This window comes from Leucoraja erinacea, chromosome 11 (genome assembly GCF_028641065.1).
Source record: "Leucoraja erinacea ecotype New England chromosome 11, Leri_hhj_1, whole genome shotgun sequence".
Lineage (NCBI taxonomy): Eukaryota > Metazoa > Chordata > Chondrichthyes > Rajiformes > Rajidae > Leucoraja > Leucoraja erinaceus.
The window spans coordinates 44,132,142-44,150,691 of NC_073387.1; the positions used below are offsets into that span (position 1 = coordinate 44,132,142).

Consider the following 18,550-nt stretch of genomic DNA (forward strand, 5'->3'; position numbering starts at 1 on the left):
AGTCCTTTTTTGATCATTTTGATAGCATTGGCACTGCACACAAATTCAGCCAGTAGGGACACCATTTGATGTGGGTGTGATTCCTACAATCGATCACGTTTCTTTAAAATTAATTGCTCAATCTATGGTGAGCTTATTTTAAGCCTGATTAATGTAAAAAATTATAAACGTACAATTTATACTACCAGTCATAACTAAGTTCTAGTTTATGTGTGCACATCTTTGCAGTTAGATTGGCAAACAATTCTTAACAATTGCTCGAGATTACTCTCTCAGGATTAAATCACGGGATAATAGTCTTGTGATCATTGTGTCACATTGTTGATGCTGCACTCCAGACTTTCCAATTCATTCCAGTCTCCTCTGGCATATTCATAAAGGGCCAAATAGCCTCTTTCGATCTTGGAAAATTTCTTCATTGTTAATTAATAAAATTCTACAATGTTATTCAAACTCTAAGATTTCTCTCTCTGGTTCCCCCCTTGAGGTTTTCTACAAGGATGCTAGATTCTGTTAATTGTTCCGCATGGAACATTAGCTTAATTCTATTTTTAATGTTTGGTTGCTAAAAAGGACCTTTATTGCTTTGGTCCACAATCATTTCATATAGAAGATGAATATTGCAATTTGTTATAAAATTTTACCAATGTTATTTCATATTTCTTACATTCAAAAATACTCTAATTTATTTAGCTGAAAAATAAATTCAAGAAACACGTCCCGGAGGGTGCTGAAGCCATTAATGTGCTTGTAGGTGAAGTAGACTTTCTCGAAAAGCCATTTGTTGCCTTTGTTCGACTAAAACAGGCAGTAATCCTTGGGGCCCTTTCAGAAGTGCCACTGCCAACCAGGTAAGCATATTATATCATGTGGATGTATGTGGAATCACCCGCATATTGCAAATGTTATTCATATCACAAATTAGATCATTCTGCACAATGTAAAGTATGGTAGGATATTTTTCTATCGATTTTTTCTATATCTACCCAAATGATCCTTTTTAGTCAAGTAGGGACAGTGGAGTTAATAAGGATCACCTCGGTCCATCCAATTCTTTTTTTTAAACCATGAAATACCCAGCAAGTGATAGATAAATAGATATTATTAATAATATTCCCCTCATATTTTTTTCCTTTGGGATTAATGTTAGCACTTCCATGAAGCTCCAGCTCGAATCCTTTTAATACAGGATGACTCATTACTTACATCGCACTGTAGCTTGTGTTCTCTGTTTAAGCAGATTTGCCAAGTGTTTCAGGGGTTAACATTCGTTAATCCAACATTATATTTTATGCTGTAAATTAAATACAACTTCATGTGCTGGATTCAATTATTTGTCCTCTTTCACTGCAACTGGTATCCTATTATTAATAATTGTGACTGTTTCTTTTATAGTTCTTTACATTTAAATATATTGAATTCACCAGAACATTGGCTGTTGTAATAAAATCCACCTGCCCGAATAAACTGCAAAAAAACCCCTCTATTTAAGCAAAATTTAGATTGTTTTTTTTTCATGGAATTTTCACATTTTTCTATATGTCAGGATGTCCACGAGTCAAAGTTGTAAGGAGTCACTTTCCCTGCCATGTTTTATGATTAATGTTGAAGATTGTATAATGTGTACCACAAGGCTCAACTTTAGTAATTTGCCAAACAGATGTAAGGAGCGGTATCACCCTTTACACAGGAGAAATTTCTAAACTCTGACAAACCCAGCACAGGTACAGCTACAAAGAACCAAATGGTTCCTTTGAATTATACACTATGCATTGGGGTATCTTGTAAATAATCTTGGGTAAATGCATTTATCTGTTGATTTTATCAATGGTACATTTTGTGAGCATCATATATCCATAACATGTCTTCAAGTTTATGATTGATGATGGGTACAGTTAAGGTAACACCGGGCCTCACAACATTTACTTTAAAACAAGCCACACAGAATTGGCTCATCTCTTTCTTTCTCTTTCAGATTTTTGTTCATTCTTCTTGGGCCAATAGCAAAAGCTACGATTTATCACCACATTGGCAGAGCTGTTGGAATTTTGCTTACAGATGAGGCAAGCCAGTATAACTATATTTCTTTTGTTGTAACTTATTAACTATGCAAAACATATCATTACTATCCAAACTACCACACAAGGTGCTAATGGTATAAGAGTCAAGAGTCAGGCCAAGATGTTTAATTGTCATATGACCAGTTACTTGAGCAATGGAATTCTTACTCCCTGCAGCTTTACAGGCACAATAAATCAATATTTCATAAATTATCAGTTATTCTGATAAAACTGCACAATTTAACTTCTATCGTATTACAAGAATTTTAACCTTTTCGTAATAAATGGTACTTAAAGTTGCTAATTACCAACCCTAACATTCTGAGGAGAATTTAATCAACAATTTTGTAGAAATGCAACAACGTCATGGAATTTACAGGGAAGTTTGAAGATGGCTTACTCTTTATGTGAGAGTAACTGTCGAATATCACATGGCATTCAACAACCTTCGCTGATTTACAATTCAAGAGGCAGCACATTCTGGGACCTTATTTTCTAATTTAGTCAATTCATTCTGAATTAAAAATGTTCATGAATTGCAATAACATTTCTTATATTCTAAATTAATGTGCTCACAAAATCCCCACCAAATAATCTGATAATAATGTTTGGTATTTATACTTTTAAATATCATCTGTCCTTCCATTTGGCAGATTAAATAACGTAAGATTTATATTTCAGTTATTCCATATTGTGGCATTCAAAGCAAAAGTGAGAGAGGACCTTCTCGTTGGATTTGATGATTTCCTTGATGAAGTGACTGTGCTTCCTCCAGGGAGGTGGGATCCTACGCTACGAATAGCCCCACCGAAGGTTCTTCCATCAGTACACAAAAGGTAAATGCTGAACAAATTGATTAGATTTAGTTTTGTTCTCTAGATCCAATTGGCTGCCCATCAACATATAGGCCTGGAGATTCAGCTTCCAATACTGCTGCCTAGAGGACAGTTGGTTTATTGGCCACTGACAATCAGTAAGGGACTTTGCCAACATTAAGCTGTAGACATGGGTAAGTATGCAGCGTTCTTCCCACTTTATTTATCAAAATACAAGAACTTATAGAAACTTAACTAATTGAAAATTAACAAAATAGCTGCATTGAGTACGTTTCTTACTGCTTGAGAACTGTATCATCCTGAAAATGAGGGCAGTGCCTTGAAGGAATATCTGCTATCAAGTGACAAAGAAATTCCTGTAACCAGCAAACGTATTCCATGGACCAGGTTCGCTGTTCAATCATCAACACTGTCTTGGAAGCAGGTGCTAAAGCTAACTGCAGAAGTGGAAATCTAAACCAATCTTCTCTAACCTACTGCGTTACAATGTGGCTAACTGAATATAAACAGATATTATTACCAAACCCACACCATATGTAGAAGGATTTCTAAAATTAATTCTCCCTTCTCAAGGTGTAAATTGTGTTTTTTTAAAGTAAATTACTCGGATTGAACTGAAATAATATGTTGGATTAACATTTTCTATTTCCTCAGTATCAAAGGCATAGAATTGTGCTATGGTTTATTCACAGCCAAGAGTTCTGCTCCATTGATCCCGCGTCTGAGTTTAAACCTCATTGAAACAGCTAAGGAATCTGAATTCATCACGTACAGTAAATCTAGAATTTAGAAAAATATATTCTTGCAATGATAGCCGTGAAATGACAGGATTGTCATTGAAACCAAACTAGTTTGCTGAAGTTCTTTGTTATTTGCTATTCTCACTTGGTATGGTCTATATGTGACACAAACGTCACCAATGTGGTTATGTCCTAATTGTTCTCTTCTTCTTCTTGCGTATAGCGTGCACAGCCTAACGTTGTGGGTCAACTTGTTCTATTTGATCTTGTTTGTGCACATCGGGTTGATTGCATTAGTCGAAACAGGGTGGACCACGTGAAAATTGCAATCTCCCACCCTGTCCTAATTGTTACCTCAGATCAAGGGAAGTTATGTGTATGCTGGCATTGGCAACACTGTCTATATCCCATAAATAAATAAACTGTTTCTGCTGAGTCTTTTATAGAAGATGATCCTGACCCTGGGGATCAACTCTTAGGTTTTCTCACCACTGTTACCAGTATTTTAAGATATCTTTCACTTCTTGGCAACCAGAATCAGAGGCTTAACCCATGAGCCATCTGTCTGGAGCAGCTTACAGTTTGCCACTTAACTGTTCTGAATTATATTTTATCATCCTTACGTTATAATGTTGCATCCTCATGGCCTTATGATTCTGATTGTGTTTATAGTTTGTTTGGTTGTTTGTTTGTTTGTCTTTTTGCACAAAGTCCGTGAGCATTGCCACTTTCATTTCACTGCACATCTCGTATGTGTATGTGATGAATAGACTTGACTTGACTTTATTGATTGATTGATCTGAATTGATTGGACATGTGATTTTGAGTCTACTGTGATTCCTATGTCTCTACAACATGCATCCTTATATATGTTTAAATGCCACTCGAGGAAGCATGCAATGGTCATTTCTTCTTTTTAATATATGCCCGTGCTCTGAAGCAATTCATTTGCTATCGTAATACTAAATTAAAATTCAAAATTTCCACATTTCTCTGAGTGAAAACTTTTTTTACCCTATAATTCATGTTTATCTATTACCTGGGTTTACTGAATCTTCACAACTTTGAGCCTTTTAATGCAACTTTGCACAATATATTTTGGAAATTCAGATGCTATAATGTTGATTATTATCCAATTTTCATGTAATTTCCTCAAAGAAGAATTGAAGTAAAATTCTCGTTTTCTTGATTCTTTTTAACCCAATATAACATGTTTAGAGACTACAAAATAGGGTCTATGCAATCAGAATAACATTTTAATTTTATTAGTCAACCAGCTAAGTTCCTCTTATTGTTCCTCAACATTATATTAAATGAAATGTAAAATACTAATGGATTTCACTCATATTGATCTGTGGTCTCATTTGCTATCCCTTTTCAAGCTGAACACTACTTCAGACTATTTCTAGTCCTCTGGTTTCTCCTTCGTTTAATGACGCACTTATAATGATCGTCCGTGGTTTATAAATTTACTTCTTAATTGTTTTCTTGCTCCCCAGTATAAATGTCATCGAACTGCGAGAGTTTATTTGTTTAGGTGATGGACTGGTTGCATACTAGCTTTGCTTGAAAGAATTGTGAGTTCAAATCCCTGCTTCAGTTCAGTGACAATGCAAAAAGTCAATAATTTGAGATGTTAAATGATGGGCTGATCTGGTCCCTGTGCCAGTATTCTCCTTTCAGCATTGTCTACTTCCCACATTGTGCCGTAAAGCATTCAACCAACCAACTTCACTAAAATCAGTTTTGTGAGTTAATAGTCAGTCAGTTGGTAAATTTCTTAGTTTGTAGTTTGTGGGGTAGGATTTGTGTTCCATTCCAATGATTTGAATGCAATAAAACAAGACTGATGCTTTATTGCAGTCCTGATGAGGTGCTGCAATGTTGGAGTGTGTCTCTTGTGTAAGATTACAGGTCCTGTCTGTTTTCTCATCGGGCTTTGGAGAACCAATCTGACTGCTCATCAAAATATATTTTTTGCATTCTTTTGACGAGGACTTGTCCTTCATGGCCTGGTTAAAACATCACGAAAATTGATTACTGGGCTGTTATTGTTATGAGAAAATTGTGCGGTGTATTTCCCACATTACCATGGTAACCATGCTTCAAACTACACAGTCAGAATGTCTGCAGTTTTGAACATTCGCTTGGCTGTAAGGAGCTTTGGCAGGTCTTGAGATTGTGAAAGGCACCAAATAAATGCACGTCTTTCCTTAGTTAAAACAGAAAATTGGGTCCTTCATGTCTTTGGTGTTTGTAGGACCGTGTAAGTGTGGCCGCCTTTATATTGGAATTGTAACTGTCTCAGTATCTCTCTCGAAGATACCTGAAAATAGTCAGTAATATATGAAAACAATAAGAGAACTCATTAAATAAATGAGCACAAAGTCTGGCAACATTTCTCAATGTGACATTCCTAACAGAGGCAAGTGAACACTGGAACTTTCTATACAGTAGTTTAGAGATACAGCTTGGAAACAGACCCTTCAGCCCACCAAATCCCTGCAGACTTGTTCACACTAGTTCTATGTTATCCCACTTTCTCACCCACTCCCAATACTTTAGTGGCGATTTACAGAGGTCAATTAACCTACAAACCCACACATCATTGAGATGTACAGTACATAGATACATAGAAAATAGGTGCAGGTATAGGCCATTCGGCCCTTCGAGCCATCACCGCCATTTAATGTGATCATGGCTGATCATCTACAATTAGTACCCCGCTCCTGCCTTCTCCTCATAACCCTTGATTCTGCTAGCCCACAAGAGCTCTATCCAACTCTCTTTTGAATGCGTCCAGTGAATCGGCCTCCACTGCCTTCTGAGGCAGAGAATTCCACAAATTCACAACTCTCTGGGTGAAAATAAATTCTCATCCTAGATCTAAATGGCCTTACACCTTATTCTCATCCAACATTGGGAACATGGTTCCTACATCTAGTGTGTCTAATCCCTTAATAAATTCTAAATGTTTCGATAAGATACCCTCTCATCCTATATTCCAGTGAATACAAGTAGCAATGTTACAAAATTTTGAGATTTTAAAATTCAAGTCTGCAATTTATCCCATCAGATAAAGCATACAAAGAAGTTTAATTTGACACCTAATTCACTGTCATATCTTCAGTATTAAAAAAGTTATGGCCATTTTCATACTCGGAAATTAGCATCTTGTTACCTATTGCTTTTCCATTGACTTAACACAAAAGCTGTGATCAAGGACAGTCAAAAGCCCATAACTTTCTTAAACATTAAGAGAACTGAATGACATTTTCAGTTATTATAGATTGAAGCATTCTGAAACAAATATGAAACAATCTTACTTGGATGACCTGAAATTAAAGCATATCATTAGTTAGTTACCCAATTGTAGCTAATTACAAAATTCAATTACTAGATCTAAACATCTATCCATTTCTTAAGAAAAGGTTAACATTTTTTAAAAGCCTAAGTGTCCAAATAACATTCACACAAGAATTCACAATATAACATGATTTTTAAATCTCATTGTCATGAATTTATAGGCCAAATGGAAGGAATTTAGTGTTTAATTCCTGTAAATTAATGGCCATTTAAATCATCTTGTGAGTGGGATTTTGTGGAACGCGCTGGTTTGGAACGTTGCGGTTGCAGTGAATTTAAACCCCATATCGGCAGGAAAAATACTGCCGGTTCGTATATTTACATAATGACATTTTCGCAACTTGAAATTTTGATTAAAGGCATCCTAAGAAGCAATTTTATATGAAAAAATAAACGGCATACCTTGCCTTGTCCCCTATGTTAGATCCGTCCTGTTGTCGGCGTTGACGGCATTTGAAGATGATTTTAATTTTACTCCAACAATTAAATTATCCAGCGCTAATTTTAATAAACTTAATAAAACGGCAGTCGAAGCGATTTTTCTTTAGCAACTAAACAGCCTGACAGAGATCGATTTGAATAGGCTGCAGAAAAATCGCATTTTAAACCCGCCCCCCTTTCAAAGGTGCCAAAGTCGCGCACACAGGCAGCGACAGAACTGCAGCGCCTTTGAAGATAAGTTTTGTAACATACCTAACACAAGCCCAGTCGTTCCATCCTTTCATCATATGACAGTCCCGCCATCACGGGAATTAACCTTGTGAACCTATGCTGCACTCCCTCAATAACAAGAATGTCCTTCCTCAAATTCCTAAACATTGCTGCAACAACATTGTCACAATTACTCACATAATAAAGTCCTTAGTGGTAACTCCTTAAGACAACTATGATCAGTCAATATTATATATGACAAATATGGTTCTGTAATCATCCTTGATAATTATTTTATTACCTGTGAAATGCTTGGGAGCAATTCTAAAGTCACAAATGTAAAAGGTTTCTTCCTATTTTGCTATATTTTCATCACATTTATCTCAAGATCATTGATGTTAATGGTTTGGTATTGGTTTTACATTGGTATTGAGAGAGCACTATGGTCATGTTTCCATATGTAAATCTGGAGATGTAAATGTGCACTTTGAATGAGAATGCTGTGGGCCAGCAATTTAGACTCTTCATATTAGGAACAAGGAACAGCAGGTCTTGGTTTATAAACAAAGACACAAAGTACATCAGTAACTCAGTGCATCAGGCAGCATCCTTGGAAAACATGAATAGGTGACATTTCAGGTCGGGACCCTTCTTCATACTGAATGTTCTCCAAAGATGCTGCCTCACCAGCTGAGTTACTCCAGCACTATGTGTTTTTTCTTCATATTAGGGTTTGTAAATCAAGGTTAGGGGTAGCAGTTGACAAGGATTGCATGTGCTGGACCTACAGTAGCAAAATCCAGACAATGTTGTAATGAGTTACTTCTCTGTAGGCTTGGAATACAATACTATGCGAAGCTGTGCTCAATTGGCACAATGAAACGATAATTTGTCAACTATATGAAAAATGCAGTTTAATTAATCTGCATCCCAGTTAAGTCAGTCTTTGTTAACACTATTAACATTTATCTTGCAGAAAATCTGCATATTCCCGTAGTTCTAAATCTTACATTCACAAAGGAGGCCGTGTTCACCCTGAGGAGAGTTATGGCAGTACTCTGCATGTTGCTGAAGATTTGAAAAAAACAGGAAAGTAAGTATATTTACATTACTTATGGTTTATTTGCAAGAAGTAATATATTTCAGCTGAGTAAACGGCACACCTGTATCTGAAGCCGTGACTCAGTTTCAAAATCTAGCATTTAATTCACTGGGAAAACGTAGGAGCAAACTACACTGAAATCAGACATAAAGTGCTGGAGTAACCCTGCGGGTTAGGCAGCATTTCTGGAGAATATGGATAGGTGACGTATTGGGTTGGGACCCTTTCTCAAACTGATTATAGGTAGGGGGGTAGAGGGGGATGGAGAAGATAGCAGGTCAGTTCAAAGTCTGGTAGGTTTGATAGGTAGAGGTGGGGGAAACTGGGGGGGGGGGGTTGTAGGTAGGGGGGGGGGGGGGTGGAGAAGATAGCAGGTCAGTTCAAAGTCTGGTAGGCAGTAGGTTGATACAGGTGAGGGGGGGGGGGAGGATTAATAGGCAGATTGTTGGCCTAAACAAAACCTTGCATTGTCAGTCATTCACAATTTACAAAAGCAAATCATTCTGTCTCTGTTCTAGGTTTTTTGGGGGATTCATTAATGACATCAAAAGGAAAGCACCGTGGTTTGCCAGTGACTTCTATGATGGGATGAATCTCCAGTGTCTTTCAGCCATCCTCTTCATCTATTTGGCCAGTGTAACAAACGTAATTACATTTGGAGGAATATTGGGTGATGCAACTGATAATATGCAGGTTTGTCTATTACTTTGCGTGAAATTTATTTTATTCATAATACAATATTGTAATTTACATTTGTGTTCATTTATAGATTGCAGTGTCTTGCAATTTTCCACTCCTTTCTTGTCCTGCGATGGACATGGTATTGTGCATTATGTGAGCCTAATAGTCCATTTCATGGATGATGTATGTACTTAATCAAATCACACACGAGGTCACTAAACTTTGTCCACTCCATTCTTGTCTTTGAAGTTATATTTTATCTGTACACCTCAATTTACTGCCTGCTTCATGGTTAGGGCTTATTATACTATTCTGTATCCTAGTTAGACATAGTCATAAGAGTCATACAACATGGAAACAGGTCATTTGGTCCAACTTGCCCATGCTGACTAAGATGCCCCCATCTCAGCTAATCCTATTTGCTCACGTTTGGCCCATATCCTGCTAAACCCTTCCTATCCACGTACCTGTCCAAGTCCCTTTTAAATGCCGTTATAATATATGCCTCAACTATTTCCTTTATCAGCTCATTCCATATACCCAGACATCATCAGAGTGAAAAGGTTGCCCCTCAGGTTCGTTTTAAAACTTGCCGCTGTCACCTTAAACGTATGCCCTCTAGGTTTTGATTTCCCTACCCTGGTAAAAGAATCTGTGCATTCACCCTATTTATTCCCATCGTGAATGTATACATATATTTGTACAATAGAATACAATAAAATCTGTTGGAAAGTTGAAATGAAAACATAAAACACAGGAGATACTCAGCATGCCAAGCAGAAAGTGTGGGAAGAGAATTAGATTCAATATTTCAGACTGATGGCCTTACATTGGACATATTAGGTTTCAGATAACCAGGCTTTCCAACTTATGTCAATACTGGCAGTTCAGATCCTCCTGCCAAGTCATTAATGTGAAACATTAACAATAATTCTCTCTCCACATATATTCTGTGACCTGCTGAGTATTTCCAGAATTCGCTATTTTATTCTAATACCTAGCAACATCTGCATTTTGCATTTATCCTTCCCAGTATCTATAGACCCAAACAGTTCTTCCAGGTTTATCATCGAGTTACTTGTGCCTTTTCCAATCTAATTTATCTTTGGTGCTCTGAGGATATAATTAGAGATCCACCTAATACCAATAATTGGTATTACGAGAATATCCAATTATCTTCGTAACTAGATAATTCTCACAAATATCCTCCAAACTGGAGAAACCAAATGCTCATTGGATGATTATTTTGTAGAACACATCCATTCAGTCCACAAGGGAGACCCTGTTTTCAATCACATGTAATTTTAATACATCATCCTTCTCGCACTCTTTTGGCCTCTTATATTGTTTCTTATGTTGTGAGCTTATACCAAATATAAGCTCACAAGCACCATCTGATCTTCTGATGAGGCACACCAGAGGCCTCAGGATCCAATCTTGAATTGTGCAATTTGAGGTGATCAGCCTTTCCTGTTGTATAGTGCTAATCAAGGTCAATAACATTAAATATTAACTTGTGAAAAGAAACATAGTCTATGTTTGCTTTGAAATGTTGCTTCTCTACATCGGAAAATATTCTTAAATCTCAGGTTAAACTGCAACTGTTCCTAAACTCTTCCTATAAAAAAGAAAAAAAAAAAGCTTTTCTCATAAGAAAAGACTTTCCACATTAATTTCCTTTTATGTTAGAGTTTTCTTTGATCACATTATATCCTGCTGTTTCTTGCTTTAGTTTCTTTCTCATTTGATGTTCAAAAAAGAAAAGAAGACGGGCCATAGACCTGAAATATTAACTCTACTTGTTTCTCCAACAACCTGACCTGTTGAGTTTTCTTAGCACGTGTAGCACATTTACTGTGCTTTTCCAGCATCTGAATAATTTAGATTTTAGTTTATAAACCATAATGGTTATATGTGGAGCAGATTCACTGTGATGGATGTTTGTGTAAATTGTGTTGGTTGTGTGTCTTGGTTCTTTTCTTGTTGTATGATTACAGAAACCAAATTTCGTTTGAACTTCATTTGAGGTTCAAATGACAAGAAATAAATTGTATTGTATTGTATTGTATTTTAGGGAGTCATGGAAAGCTTTCTTGGAACAGCAATTGCTGGAGCAGTATTTTGTCTCTTTGCGGGACAGCCATTGACTATTCTTGGCAGTACCGGCCCTGTGTTGGTTTTTGAGCGCCTCCTATTCAGCTTCAGCAGGTACAGTTATTGTGGCTGATTACAGCTTCTGTTTTGTTCTTTGTAGATTTTATTTTTTGCATAACACTGAATAACTTGTTTGCTTCTTACTGTGAATGATTGTAAAGTAATGAACAGTTACATTTTGTTGGGTATACTGTTAAGGGGAATGATGTTGGAATAAGACCCAAGGTGAAAAGAAAGCCAGGAACTTTTTTGTATTTGCTGCAGTTATTTTTAGGCCTTTTCTTTCTCATCATATTCTAGCTTCAGTACCTCGACCATGTAGTTAATGTTTAGATTTGACTCTGTAACAAACAACTTGCAGTAACTGCAGAGAACACAGTAGCTGAATCTGATGTCACCCATTCAGCATCAATATTTGAGCCATTTTAATGTCTTCCTCAATAAGACATTCGGGAAATCATGTCGGCAGCATCCAGGTTTTAGAAATTCTTTCATATAGGGCAATGTTTATTTCTGCTCCATGATAGAATTTTGCTTGAAATTCAGATGCCGAGCAAGTTTATCAAATATTAGGTGGTTGGGCAAGTTTTCAAAGTTGCTTGCACATTCTTTAAATTCATAATACATTAATACTTGGAGGCACACGGATACAATAGACAATAGACAACTGTCTATTGCATGTTCACAATGCATGTTCAGTTGCCACTGCAAAAAAAAATAGTTACACACAAGTTCCTCTGCTTGGTCTGCAATGGCACAAGCTGAACATGTTAGTCATACATGAACTATTCATCTCCTTATTTTGTTTGCACAAAAGAATATGAAGCCTGGGAATCAAACCTAGGATCTTATAAATGCCAGTCACTCCTTATCTTGACAATTTGAGACACTTTAATGGTCTGGGTGACATCAATCAATCAATCAATCAATCAACCTTTATTGTCATCTTGCAAGCAACAGTTGTACAGTGCAAAATGAAAAGACGTTTCCCAGGGAATACCGGAGCATCGCACATTAAATTTAAAACATTTCACACATAATAACACTAAAAAACAATCCAGTCCCTGATGGAACAGTATAAATAGTTAAAAGCAGGCAAAACAACAACGTTAAAATACAGTAAAACCAATCATAAAAATGTCCGGGGCAGCTGATTTGAGTGGCCAGTGCCAGTTATTAAATTGGCCAGTGCCAGTTATTAAAGTGTCCGTGCCAGCAGCAGAATCAGGTGACTGTGAGTACAGAGTGACTGTTTAGCAGCCTCACAGCCTGTGGCAGGAAGGTGTTTAGCAGTCTTGTAGTCCGGGCTTTGATGCTGCGATATCTCTTGCCTGATGACAGGAGATCCAGGTGTATGTGGAGGGGGTGCAGTTTGTCCTTAGCAATTCTCTGAGCTTTTTTCAGACAGCGGCTCTGGAACAGTTCTTGTACCGAGGGTAGGGAGACGCCAATGATCCTCTCTGCTCCCCTCACTACCCTCTGCAGAGCCTTCCTGTCCGAGCAGTTGCAGTTGGAGTACCACGTATTTATGCAGTACGTGAGTACAGACTCCACCGTACCCCTGTAGAAAGTCCTGAGGATGTTGGTGGGGAGTGAGGCCTCTTTTAGTTTCCTCAGGAAGAGCAGTCGCTGATGGGCCCGTTTGACGGTCCCATTGGTGTTCCTGGACCAGGTGAGGCTGCCTGTAATTTGCACACCGAGGAACTTTATGCTCTCCACTCTCTCCACTGTGGTGCCACTGATGTTGAGGGGTGTATGCTTTGGCTGTGCCCTCCTGAAGTCGACAATCATCTCCTTTGTTTTGTCGACATTTAATTCTAGATTATTTTTGCCGCACCAGTCCACTAGTTGTTTTACTTCCTCCCTGTACATTGATTCGTCATCTCCGCTGATGAGTCCCACCACTGTTGTGTCATCTGCGAATTTTATGATCTTATTGTCCCTGAATCTGGCAGCACAGTCATGTGTGAGCAATGTGAACAACAGCGGGCTGAGCACACAGCCTTGATGTTTAGAGGCTCTTGAAATTACAGAAAATTACTTTCAATTAATGTTTAACATTATTTTGCAATCCTTGGAGTGTATTTACAAATTCAAAAAAATACTCGGTGGCCGATTGGGAAAGGGGGAGATGCAGCGAGACCTGGGTGTCATGGTACACCAGTCATTGAAGGTAGGCATGCAGGTGCAGCAGGCAGTAAAGAAAGCGAATGGTATGTTAGCTTTCATTGCAAAAGGATTTGAGTATAGGAGCAGAGAGGTTCTACTGCAGTTGTACAGGGTCTTGGTGAGACCACACCTGGAGTATTGCGTACAGTTTTGGTCTCCAAATCTGAGGAAGGACATTATTGCCATAGAGGGAGTGCAGAGACGGTTCACCAGACTGATTCCTGGGATGTCAGGACTGTCTTATGAAGAAAGACTGGATAGACTTGGTTTATACTCTCTAGAATTTAGAAGATTGAGAGGGGATCTTATAGAAACTTACAAAATTCTTAAGGGGTTGGACAGGCTAGATGCAGGAAGATTGTTCCCGATGTTAGGGAAGTCCAGGACAAGGGGTCACAGCTTAAGGATAAAGGGGAAATCCTTTAAAACCGAGATGAGAAGAACTTTTTTCACACAGAGAGTGGTGAATCTCTGGAACTCTCTGCCACAGAGGGTAGTTGAGGCCAGTTCATTGGCTATATTTAAGAGGGAGTTAGATGTGGCCCTTGTGGCTAAGGGGATCAGGGGGTATGGAGAGAAGGCAGGTACGGGATACTGAGTTGGATGATCAGCCATGATCATATTGAATGGCGGTGCAGGCTCGAAGGGCCGAATGGCCTACTCCTGCACCTAATTTCTATGTTTCTATGTTTCTATGTAAAACCTCACGGAAGTAGGGATCTGATAGATGCAAATTTGTGCGTCCACTTCTTTACATCCCACCCTATTACCAAAATGGAGAAAACAATCTTACTAGTAGAAATAATATGTGAATGTTTTGAACTTAGAATTGAAATAGAATTTCACATCAAGAGTCAAGAGAGTTTAACTGTCATATGTACTGGCAACAGAACAATAAAATTCTTCCTTGCTGCAGCATAACGGGCCTGTAGATACAATAAATATATAATAATCAAAAATGCAATATTGGTCCTAAAAGTGCAAAAACCAAAGTCCATAGTGCAATCAAAGGTGCTATCCATAGATTATCATAGTTGCTGAGGTTAGTCGGGATCAAAACTGAAATCAATAAGGATTTTTGGCACTACATTGATCTTTGTATCTCTGGGTAAGTAGATAGTTGAAGTTTAAGTAAATTTGAAAACATTGAAAAAAATGTTCAAATGATTTTGGTGTATTCTGTAAATTCTGGCACATAACATGCACTTCCATTGCTTTATGTGTTGCATCACAACTTAGTGGGTTCAGTAAAGTTTGCAGGGAACTGTTTAAAACTACAGTAGAGGTAATGGATATTTTACTTCATGAAATTCTCTTGATGAGTGTTCTTTTTATTTTTAAACATGAATTCGCAGTGATTATAAGCTTGATTATTTGGAGTTTCGTCTTTGGATTGGATTATGGACAGCATTCTTTTGCCTCCTCCTGGTTGCCACAGAGGCCAGCTACCTAATCCAGTACTTCACACGTTTCACCGAGGAAGGCTTCTGCACACTAATCAGCTTCATTTTTATCCACGATGCTTTCAAGAAAATGCTTATTCTGGCCAGGAATTATCCGATCAATTCTGGTTATAACATTGACCATGTTACACGATATCACTGCTCTTGTCTATCCTCTGAAAGAGGTAAGATTACATTACAGGAAATCGTCAGCTTTAAGTAAACCATTGAAAAGGGCCATCGTTTTTTTATAATGCATTTTGTGGAATCTTTTCAGATAATGTCTCCAGTCTATTTGCCAAAACAACTGAGGATCACTATGAACTTGGCAGTGCCACCTCGAATACAACTGTAAGTTCATTGTAAAGGTGGAAATATCTATTTCTAAGGATTTTCCAATTTTCCCTGTTTTCAAGAAGTTGTTAATGAATAGTAGGGTATAATTACACAGTATCCCTTCAACAATACATTCAATGACCAGGCTTCATGCGAGAGCCAGGGCCTACTCAGGAAGAGTGCTATGGGTTCTGATGCCCACACGCAGCAAACATTAACTTCAGACCTCAGTAATTTTCTTACAAGCCTTATTTGCACATGTGGACATGTTGCCCGCCTGTACAAAATGAGCATAAAGAGATATTAGAAGGTAGACAAAAATTCTGGAGAAACTCAGCGGGTGAGGCAGCATCAATGGAGCGAAGGAATAGGTGACGCTTCGGGTGATGCTTCTTCTGAAGAAGGGCCTCGACCCGAAACGTCACTTATTCCTTTGCTCCATAGATGCTGCCTCACTCGCTGAGTTTCTCCAGCATTTTTTGTCTACCTTCAATTTTTCCAGCATCTGCAGTTCTTTCTTAAACTTAAAGAGATATTATGCTGGTATGCGATCAGACAGCCTGAAGAATGCTTCAAGCTACTCAGGCATATTGCGGCTGGTATGAACATCGTGGTTTCATGAATGGTAAAGTGGGACCCTCACCCCAACTACCTTTCACCCCAGCTTTCACTCCCCCAACCAACAACCAAACAATGCCAGTATCTTGTTAAAGAAGGAACTGCAGATGCTGGAAAATCGAAGGTACACAAAAATACTGGAGAAACTCAGCAGGTGCAGCAGCATCTATGGAGCGAAGGAGATAGGCAACGTTTCTTGCCAGTATCTTGATGTTTGAACAAATGAGCAGCGCAGTGGTGCAGCAGTTGAGTTGCTACCTTACAGCACCAGAGTCTCAAGTTTGATCCTGACCAAGGGTGCTGTCTGTGTGGAGTTTGTACGTTCTCCCCGTGACCCCATGGGAATTCTCCGAGTGCTCAGGTTTCCTCCCACACTCCAATGACATGTAGGTCTGCAGGTTAATTGGGTTCTATACATTGTCCCTAGTGTCTAGGATAGAACTAGTGTATGGGTGAATGTGGTTAGCGTGGACTCGGTGGGCCAAAGGGTTTGTTTGCACGCTGTATTTCTAAAACTAATAAACTAAAGAAAATTAAGAGATTTGTTAAGTGCAGACTTGCCATTCTAAAAGACATAACTTGAATGAAAAACAATATCAGGAATTCCAAATGATCTTTCTCCACTATAATCTGAAATAGTTAAGCCCTGTATGAGACAGCAAACTCAGCAGTCTTACACCAAATCAGCTTCACGTGTCTGTATAATTTATTGCCACTGGTATTGCATTTAGTTTCTGAATCTTCAATCAAATTCTGATTGTGAGAGTTTTGGGAGCTTCACTATATTTCTGGTTTGAGATAATGCAGTCAGTCTTAGAAAGAAATATGTTATAGAGAAATTCCTGTTTTTAACAATATGCACGGCCATTTGAAAATGAGAAAACTTTTTCAGAACTTTTATTGTCACTTCCTGATGTGTTTAATAAATACTCACAAGTTGTTTCATATGTCATATTTCAGTGGGTTTTTGTTTCCTCTTAGTTCTACCTGGAGCCTGGTAACTGGTCTTCACTGACAAAGAAGGAGTGTTTGAAGTTTGGAGGAGAGCTGCTGGGTGAAACCTGCGATTATATTCCAGACATTGCACTCATTTCTTTTATCCTTTTCTTTGGTACATTTGTTTGTTCCATGTCACTGAAGAACTTTAAAACAAGCCGATACTTCCCAACTGCAGTAAGCATAACACATATGCCTCGTTATAACTCTGTGTTGGCACGAAATAATCATTTCCAAGTCTCGTGATTTCTGTCTAAGTCTGTCAGTACGTAACAAGCTAATCTCTTGAAACCTTGCACAATGCAAAATTGCCAAGTGTTTTGACTTTTTTTCAGGCTGAAATAAAATGGGATCCAATAGGAATGATCATCCAAAGAAAGATTGCAAGCACTTTACAAGCCAATTCAGTTGAGAACGAATGTATGTGCTGGACATTTTTGCCAGCAATTAGCCTGCAGATAGCTCTGAAACTAAAAATAACTAAACATATGTCATATGACCATCACAAAACTAATTTTAGCAGTGAGTACACAGTAATTCTGGATAAGGAAGTTCATGTTTAATGACGGCTGGTTAGCCGGCAGACATTAAACAACACTTTTGGTTAATGGAGGTTGGGATGTTTGTGGATTCTGAAAGAAGGCAGTGTACAAAGCTGATCCTGAAAGTGCAGGTCTGACAAACCAAAGGCATACGGTTCATGCACACAAATGTCTCTGGAGTCTTGCCCAAACCCAGGCAGTTGCACTTGTATGAAAGGGGGTGGGAGGGGAATCGGGGGTGGAGAGGGGGGTGGAATTTCCAGCAGGAGCCAATGGCCAGGAACAGGCAAAGATAGTTTGCAGCAGTTAACAGAACGAGAGGTTCTGTTGATAACAGTGTGGACTCGGACTCGGTGCACTCATGCTCCTAGTCTACAAGGAAACCGCAAATATATATATTTAATCCCTTTTGCATAGAAGCTCTCTGTGTCAGGTAAACTAAAGCTATTCCTTTGCTTATTGCATACTGGGCCTTCATGGAATAATTGAACTCAATAATAACATTTTAGATCCGGATGAATCAGAAGAGGCAATTCACTGGTCGCATTTTAATCATACCCCTTAATATACAGGGAATAATTAAGCTTGGTTGGGAAATCTACCTGTTCATCAAGTGTATGTGAGAAGTGGATGGGGACACTTCTTCCCCAAGGCGATATAAATACCTCAGGTGGAAATAGATGACATCATAAGGCAAATGACTGTGATAACAATGGAAAAATACAGCAAAGTATTAAACACTGACTAGAATCCTGGGTAGAACTTGATTTTCTTAAAAACTGCTATGGGATCTATAATGTCCTTCTGTAAAAATAGACGGGGCTTGGTTTAATGATTCTTTCGAAATAAATGGCATC

General features: G+C 38.2%; 2 protein-coding genes across 4 annotated transcripts in view; one reads left to right on the forward strand and one right to left on the reverse strand.

Moving 5' to 3' along the window:
* Positions 1–18,550, reverse strand: part of pfdn1 (prefoldin subunit 1) — a 374,815-nt gene that overhangs the window by 211,283 nt on the left and 144,982 nt on the right. The gene's annotated exons all lie outside the window — the stretch shown is intronic.
* LOC129701729 (electrogenic sodium bicarbonate cotransporter 1-like) overlaps positions 1–18,550 on the forward strand; it is a 66,864-nt gene that overhangs the window by 13,029 nt on the left and 35,285 nt on the right. For all 3 annotated transcript variants that reach the window (XM_055643114.1, XM_055643115.1, XM_055643113.1), the window contains exons 5-13: positions 694–851; positions 1,976–2,063; positions 2,742–2,896; positions 8,630–8,746; positions 9,274–9,448; positions 11,511–11,644; positions 15,115–15,386; positions 15,479–15,552; positions 17,137–17,328. In XM_055643114.1, coding sequence (XP_055499089.1) covers positions 694–851; positions 1,976–2,063; positions 2,742–2,896; positions 8,630–8,746; positions 9,274–9,448; positions 11,511–11,644; positions 15,115–15,386; positions 15,479–15,552; positions 17,137–17,328 — 1,365 coding nt within the window. The remainder of the gene's footprint in view (positions 1–693; positions 852–1,975; positions 2,064–2,741; positions 2,897–8,629; positions 8,747–9,273; positions 9,449–11,510; positions 11,645–15,114; positions 15,387–15,478; positions 15,553–17,136; positions 17,329–18,550) is intronic.